The following is an 8,486-nucleotide window of genomic DNA, read 5'->3' as shown; positions in this document are numbered from 1 at the left end:
GCTACTTACATAATGGATGACGGGATTTGTTGTGGTCACATGTGAACTCCTCTGTTTACAGACCATGTTTCCACTGCCTGTTGGTATATCTGAAATGAGCTAGGACCAAGAGGACTCAGCAAGCATTTGCATAGAACTGATGTATGGCTTACTCTTTGTGTAGTAGAGATTCAGGTTGCATTTTTTTATGCAGATGTGGACTGTGTTAAATTACAAAGTACTCCTGAGCCCATGTGGCTATATTTCCACAGTAGCATGTTGAAAGGTCACACACCTTCAATTGTGGTTTTCAGGAATTTCTCCAGATTCCTCTAATCTTTTAACAGTATTATTCATGGTGAAAGACCTAAAGTATGCCTAAGATAACTGATCACAAAAGAAATGTTTTTTTTAAGTGACAGACAATTCTGTCATGAAGTTTGGTGCAAATTGGTGAGCCACAGCCCATCTTTGCTTGTGCTCAACCATGATGCCCTCTCTACGATCCCCTCACCTTTTACCAATTCACGTGATTGTGAAATGTTTCAAAACTTAAATAAGCTATAAACCTTTCACACTTATTTTGCCCAAGTGTTGTAGGCATCAAATTTAAAATGATTTTTTTATGTTTAAAAAATACAATCAAGTTGGTCAGCCAATGCATTCAAAGTCATTTATTTGTACACTGGTCAGAAAATACAAGTAACAGATTGTTGTCTGGTGCATTTTACAAAATCTTAATTTTGTGAAGATGGATTTTGTAATTACTATCTGTGTAATTAGACAGTTACACACAAAAGGCTTGGCATGGCAGCACAACTGGTTGAGAAAGAGTTGCAGAGCAACATGTTCTCTAAGGTCCTGTGTTCAGTCCTCACTGCTGTTTTGTCTGTAAAAGATTTTGTATTTTTTTTCTACTGATTTGCTCTATTTACCCTGATTTCCTCCAACTTTCTAACAATGTGCAAAATTAAATTTCTCTTAGGTGCGAGTTACTCTGAGATGTAAATGTGTGTTTCCACTGATTGGTGCCAGACGGACTGCAACCCTGACCAAGCTTAAGCAGTTAGTGAAATAAATAATACATTTCACTTCATTTTACTTTCATTAACCACTTTATCCTGGTGAGGTTTACGGCAAGTCTGGTTTCTGACATAAATGTCATGGTATTAATTTAGTCTTATTTTAGTTCATTTAGCGCAATAGCAAATGTAAAAGTGGCTCTAACATTATCATTGTTTATGTTTGTTGTAATGGCTATACTTTAACATGGTTATATTAAGCTCATTGATTGAACCGACCAAATGTTCTTTAGTAATGTCCTTATGTAAAGAATACACATCAAGAAAATCAGAAACATTAATACAATGCCCTCTGTATAATAATACTTCATATCAAGTGCAAGGCATCTGGGCAGTTCACATATGCTACAGTGTGAAGTGTGAAGTAAACTTTGCAATCACTTACAGTTTTCACCCTTCCCACTGCCTTTGTGTTTGTTGTAGTGCTTGCCAGAAAGGGTTCTCACTTCAGAAATTAATATTGGCTATATCGGTTACGGGAAACAATACAGTACAACATATAGGCTAGGTAGGCTACGTGACACAACATGTAGCCTATGTAAGTGTCATACCTGTTAATCCAGTTACACTTAGTCCTGAAGGTCTGAAATGCCACTCATTACAGATAACCGATAAGCCATGACAGAACATAACATGTTTATGAACCAGCAATGACCCGATGACCCCAGATAATCTTTTAAATGTATTTAAATCATGGCTGTCAGACCTGGTTGCGCAGGCAGGGGAGAGACCTCTGCAGTTCAAGACGGGCATTTTGACAAAGAAAGATATAAAAGAGAGGATCTAACAGAGTATTAAGACTGGTTAGTCCATAGCAGATCCTGTAGTACAGGTAGATAGAGCGTTCCAGTGTACACTGGTCTTCAGTTATCATCAGTGCCACAAATCTATAACCTCCCACCATGTGATAGGGGCCGAAGACCATAATAAAAATGATGGTAATGACTGTCAGGGTGCCCACAATTTTGCGGCGCTCATGGGCCGAGATGGAGGGAGAGTTGCGTAGAGTTACCCCAATTCTGGCAGAGGTGTAGCTGTGAGAAAAAGACAGAGGGGAACATATGAACTGAGGGAAGGCATACATCTGGTAAAAGCAATGTTCTTTTGAGCACACACAGCCAACACATTTGGGAGAAATTGGCATACTTTTAAAATCTAACACACTATTAAAGCTCTGCAAATGTTTTTCTTTAAAAAAAACAAAAACATTTGTTTTGTTTTCGCTAATAAAACGCAAGCATATGTCTGAGCATATCATCGATTTAGGTTCAGTATACATTTCTAGGCATAGATTTTGGCACATGTGACTCTACATTGTTTATTTTTTGGCAGTGGTAGCTCAGCGGTTAAGATACTGGGCTAATAATCATAAGGTTGCCAGTTCAAGCCCCACCACTGCCTAGCTCTTTAACACGTGCGCAGTAGCCGACTGCTTCTTTTTTATCTGCACGAGGCAGATACATATGGCACTTAGTATTGCTTACATTGCCACACATAATCTCTGTTATCCCTCATCTCTGTGCAGACACTTTCTATCAGCCAGCAGAGGTCATAATTGTGTCAGTTATGAGGAATCCACTCTGGCAATCCAACCCAACGGAAAACCAATCACTTCCTGTGTAGGCGCCCAGCCTGTCGGTAGCAGAGCTGAGATTCGAACTCATGAGTTTGAGATGTCAGCTTTGGTGTGCTAGCATGTTTTATCACTGTGCCACAAATGCATTTTTTAAAGTAACTCAAATTTAAAAGTAAAGCAAATTACATTTACAGTTGATGCTTTTAAAAATTAAAATAAAGAAATGAAGTTCTCTTTGCCTATGTGACCCACTTACCCTAGTATAGAGCATGGCATTAGAAAACCCAGTGCCACTGTGGCTATCTTAAAGTAGGCGTATCTTGGGCTGACAGGATACTGCTCCAGACACAAGCCCATCTTGTGTTCAAACACAGATGGGTAGAGACCAATTAGACAGAAGAGAAATATGAGAGTCCAAACTACAACTCCGGAGAATGCAGACAACCGGACCTTTCTCACACTCCGGCTGCTTAGCGGGTAGACGATGGCCAGACATCGGTCCAGGGCGATGAGACACAGGAAGATTACACTTGCGTAGATGTTTACATAGAAGACGTAGCCCACCAACTGACAGGTAATAGAGCCATATGGCCAGTGGTGGCCCCTTTGTAGGTACAGGATCCACAGAGGCAAGGTGAGCAGCTGAAGAAGATCTGACAGCAAAAGATTAAAGATGTAAACCTGCTGGGTGCTGCTTCCACTCGAGCGACCCAGTTGGTACAGTCCCCAGAGGGAAAGCAGATTAGCCGGGAGACCAAGAGAGAAGGCCAGGCTGTAGATGTAGGTTAAACCGACTTGATCTGTTTCCAGAGGAATATGGCAGCTCCCATTGGTCAGGTCTGTAAAAATAGTAAAAAGAAGTGTGTCCTTAAATTAACTCTTTAAGAATGTGCTCCATGTTAAACCATATCCAGTGCCCAAAGGTACTCCTGGCATTGCATGCCAAGAGTAGTTCTTGGTTAGCTGAAATTATTGTTAAACATTGCACTATGAATCTATGTTGTATTACTATGTGTACATGTAATATTTATGTTACTTACTCAGAAACATGATTTCTATGACTTTGCCATCTGAAAGACCTATGAGGATTTGAACATTTAGCTGTTCATGCTGCATTCAGATCAAACTTTTACCCTTTCATGTTGCATTCATGCTGCAATTCCTTGGGAAACCGCACAACTTGAAAATAGTTATAGAAAAAAAATGATTAGCAGCAAACCCATATAATTAATAATAACCAAACAACTCTATAAAGGCTAATTCAACCAGAATAAAAGTATCTCCTTACCTTACATAGTGTGATGTGTTTGGTGTACTGGGACCTCTGTAAATGAGTAGTACCTGTTAAGTGCATGTCTATCCACTGTTCCATGAGGAGCTGGTCTAAATTTTAGATCATTTCCCCCAGCAGGAAACTATTTCTACTGCATTTGTGCAGCCACATCCTGAAGCCTTTCTCTTCCAGAACAAAAAAAAACAAACATGCGTGTTGGGGAGGAATATGAGTTGGGCCAAACTGTTCTCAATGACGGAAGGGCTGCAGAGAGACATGTGAAACACCCTCATGTCTACTTCCCATGTGACACATAGTCCCCTCACTTTACACTGTTACACCAAGTTTGGATTTGTTCTCTGTGTAAAAGTTGAACAAGTTTATGAAGTTATTAATAAAAAGATAAAATTTTTAAAAGAAAGGGAAAAAACTGATGAATTTTATTATTATTATTAAACATATACAAACTGCAATACACAATAAAATATGTACACAATACAAAACTGTTACAAAGAGAGAAAAAAAGGACAGAAAATAAGGCAGAAAAGAAAAAAAGATTGCAATATAGGCAGTACCACCACTTTTTTTTTGCTTCAGGGGTTGAATGTTGTTGTTTATTAAAGGTTTTTTTTTAAATTTCATTTAATTTTCATTAACTGATTTCTTCTGGTCAGAGTAGTGATGGGTCAGGGCACCAGTCCATCTCAGGGCTTTAGCTTCTTTTTGTTTCTATTTTATTTATGCATTTTCTCCTATTTTCTCCCAAATTCTCCCCATCACACTCTGCACAGGCGCCTCTCGATCTGCCAGTCAGGGTCCTTACACAGCGTTTGAAGACCCCACCCACATAGTCCGGTCATCCCGCCCTAGCAGAACCGTGTCTGCTGCAGGCACTGCCAATTATGCCCGCTAGATGGTGCCCAGCCGACCGGTGGCAACGCCGAGTTCCGAACTGAAGAGTTCAGAAACTTGGCACTGGTGTGCTAGCGGAATATCCTGCTGCGCCACCTAGAAATCATCCTGCTGCGCCACCTAGAAAGGCTTCAGCTTCTTGATAGATTTTTCGAAATTCCAGTTTATATGAACAATGATTTTTCCTGACAAAGATTAGTGCTATCTTAAATTAATATCTGTTATGTCTCCTAGCAAGCAGAGTCATGGAGAAAGACTTTTAAACAGTGAGATAGATCTTTTTTTTTTTTTGCCAAAATGCAGGACCATAATGCGTCCATACAGTTTAAAGATCCAGTGTGTTTTATGCAGTGTGTATACTTCTGCATGTGGGATTTGTGGTAGAAAAAAACTGTTAAAGGTGGATTTTTCTGAAAGATGTGTTTGAGGTGTTTGATACTTTTTCAATCCATGAAATTAGGTCAAGTGTTGTTTATGTTTTTTGTAAAGTCTGGGTTGTTCCATGTGAGAGTGTATAAGTCTGGAGAAGTTTTTGAATGAATTTGGGCTTTTGAAGCAAGCATAATATTTGAGTATTGGGCTGATAAATGGAAGGTCAGCTAGTCCAATTTCTTTTCATACTGATTGTTCTTGGTCCATGTGTTGTCCATCTGATTTGGGTTTGTCCAATTTATAATGTACTGAAATTGGTTTTTTGACTTTTTGATTCTTGTTCTGTGGTACTCTTAATTTTAGGTAGTTTATCTGTAGAAATTCCTGGTAAAAAGTCCTTTCCTATGAGGTGACAGCAAATTTTACAGCTGAATTAAAAAAGTGTTTCTGATTTGTATTCGTGATTGTAAGGATTCATGTGAAGTCATCTACCCAGCGGAGTAACCTGTTTTTAGACAGCTGAGCACCTTTATGCTATAACAAAAATGATGCAAATGGCTGATTAATGACAACAGCTGGCATTTAACTTCACTTAGTGTCTGAAAGCTTTTTTTTTTTTAATTTCCCCTTTTTTCTCCCCCTTTAGTGCATCCAATTGTTCAATTTGCATCATGCTTCCTCTCTGTCTATGCCGAACCCTGCCCTGACCGAGGAGATCGAAGCTAAACCATATCACAACCACATTGATGAGTGTGGCGCCACCTAACGTTGTATGCGGAGAGACACACCCTAAGGGCACTCTTCCTTATCTCTGTGCAGGCGCCTCTAATCAGCCGGCAGAGGTCGTAATCGCATTCTGACAGAGAGAGACCCACATCCGGTTCGTGTCCCACCCCCCAACTAAGCAACTGGCCAATCGTTGCTCATACAGCCACTCAGCCTCGAACCGGTAAGGCAGAGCTGGATTTGATACGAGGTACTCAGAATCCAGCTCTGGTTGCAGCGTGTCTTTTTACCGCTGCGCCACCTGAGCGGCGTGTCTGAAAGCTTTTATTCAAAATACGACTGACCTCCTCAGTTACCCAAGCAGATGAATAATCCTGTAAATATGCTTCTGTGCTAAAACTTTAGCCATCAAGTGACATGATTAAACTTTAACCATGGAATAATGATAAAAATGTGCAATACAATTCACTGACTTGTCTTGTTGTAGTCGCAGCATCATGCTATTGAGGTGCTTCTCAGCAGCAATGACAGGGAAAGGAATGTTGTAGAGGATCCAGAGCACATGCAAACTCAGACTGGTGCAACAGTTCACCTTTGAACATGACAATGACCCAAAGCACACATCCATAACAACACTGGAAGGCTCTGGGGCAAGTTTCTGAATGTTTCTGAGTGTCCCAGCAAAAAGCCCAGACCTAAACCCCTTGAGCATATATGCAGAGCCCTGAATACTGCAGTTCACGGGAAACATTGAAAGCTTAGGCTGTCCTGTGCAGGATAATGTGAATGAACACTGTCCACAGCACACGCTAGAATCTCTGCTGTGTCATTGCTGCACTAAAGTAGGTGATATGAGCGCTGATTAAGTACCTGTCAAAGATATAGCTTATAATCAAGGTAACAGGGTGGTCACTTGCATACTGGGCAAAGGACAGAACTCTACAAACAAAATAACTCAGGTCTAAAAATACCAAACTACATGAGGAGGTAGAATAAATGTGAAAACATACAGTATGTTAAGCTTTTGAAATGGTTGGAAATAAAATGTTCACTTACAAAGGAATTTTTCTTCCCCTCAAGAATGCTGTTAGAAATATTGTAATAAAGAACTAGGGAAATGTATCAGACTTAAAAGTAGCTGATTTTGCAAATACAGTTTAGTAACAGTTATGTAACAGTTAAAATTAATATTTTCAGATTTTCAACTGTTATATGCACCACTGCTGTTTTGATATAAAAAATGGCATGGAAGGACTTTTGCTGGACCCCCCCCCCCACCTCTATGTGTTTGGACCATGTGTAAGACATTACAGAACTGTACAATGTATTTGACTCATACAATAGCAATATTTCTTGTGGCTCAAGTCTTGTCATCTTCACAATTTAACCACATACTCACTGACATGTACATATTGAAATTAAATAATGACTCACTTTTGGCTCTTTTTCTGTAATCAGCCATTATGTTCTGTAGCCAAGGCTGTAGCCATGGACTGAACAATGCTCAGAACTGGAGCATGAAATCAAAAACAAAGAAGTCTTATTTAACATTGCAGTGAAGCTTAGCTCAGTATCAACAATACTTTCACTCAGTGCCAAGAAACAGTATTTGCATTTTTGTGGTGCATATTTACAACATCTTTTTGTTTTAGATGTTTAAACAAATTAGAAGACAAAGTCAGAGTACACACAAAATACAGTTTTTAAATAATTGTTTTTATTTATAATTGTTCCAGCAAGTTGTCTAAAAAGTCTTTACGAACAACTATATCACTAACAAAAGAAATTTTAGAAGAGATAAAAAAAATGTTTATTAAAACATGTTTTATAAATCACAGTTAGAGCCTTTTCAAGAAATCAAGAAAACTGGTTACAATAGCAGTCTTTTCAGAAGTGGTCGGCATATAGCAATAACTCCAAGAGCTTGTTGCAGACTCATCCAGGAGGTTGTAAAAGCCAGGCATACATCAAATGAAATGTACCATTACTTGCACTAAGGAGGGACTTCACATCAGTCATGATTTTACCATAAAAAGTGATTAAAGGGATAAACAGTATCCATGGGAGAACAGCAAAAGCAACAACAACACTAACCGTAAATAATATAAAGCGTTGTCTTACATTTGCCAAAATACACAGTAATGAGTATAGGGCTATTTGGATAGCATTTTGTAAACTGATGTTTCAGAACACGTGTCCCTTCACATCTGCATAATATTACTACAACATTTACCAATGAGAACACTGTACATTACTGGAATTAATCAAAAGCGTTCTGCGTAGGACCCCCACTGATGAATATGAGAATACTGCTCAACCAAAATATAAAGCTAACAATGTACTGTTATCAGAAAGTGTCTACTAAATGCTGAAAATTTAAATGTTTATTATCAAATGTACAGTAGAGTTAGCCAGTAAGTTGCTGAATCTAAAATGAATGCAAAGCTAAGTATAATTACTTAATAGTATGTTTGATTAGTATAATAATTATATACTACATGCTATACACTGATCAGCCATAACATCAAAACCACCTCCTTGTTTTTACACTCACTGCCCATTTGAT

General features: G+C 38.8%; 1 protein-coding gene across 1 annotated transcript; it reads right to left on the bottom strand.

The window, feature by feature from the left end:
• Positions 1 to 647: 647 nt before the first annotated feature.
• si:dkey-165a24.9 (probable G-protein coupled receptor 132) lies at positions 648 to 4,203 on the bottom strand. Its single transcript, XM_062993586.1, has 3 exons — positions 4,120 to 4,203; positions 2,894 to 3,504; positions 648 to 2,095 (listed from the first exon to the last, which is right to left on the bottom strand). The coding sequence occupies exons 1-3, from the start codon at positions 4,201 to 4,203 to the stop codon at positions 1,762 to 1,764; spliced, it is 1,029 nt and encodes a 342-aa protein (XP_062849656.1). The 3' UTR covers positions 648 to 1,761.
• Between the last annotated feature and the right edge of the window lie 4,283 nt (positions 4,204 to 8,486).

The sequence above is a fragment of the Trichomycterus rosablanca genome, chromosome 4, assembly GCF_030014385.1.
Source record: "Trichomycterus rosablanca isolate fTriRos1 chromosome 4, fTriRos1.hap1, whole genome shotgun sequence".
NCBI classification, from domain to species: Eukaryota; Metazoa; Chordata; class Actinopteri; order Siluriformes; family Trichomycteridae; genus Trichomycterus; species Trichomycterus rosablanca.
The sequence above is the reverse complement of the archived record's forward strand: the minus strand, read 5'-3'. Positions and strand labels throughout refer to the sequence as shown.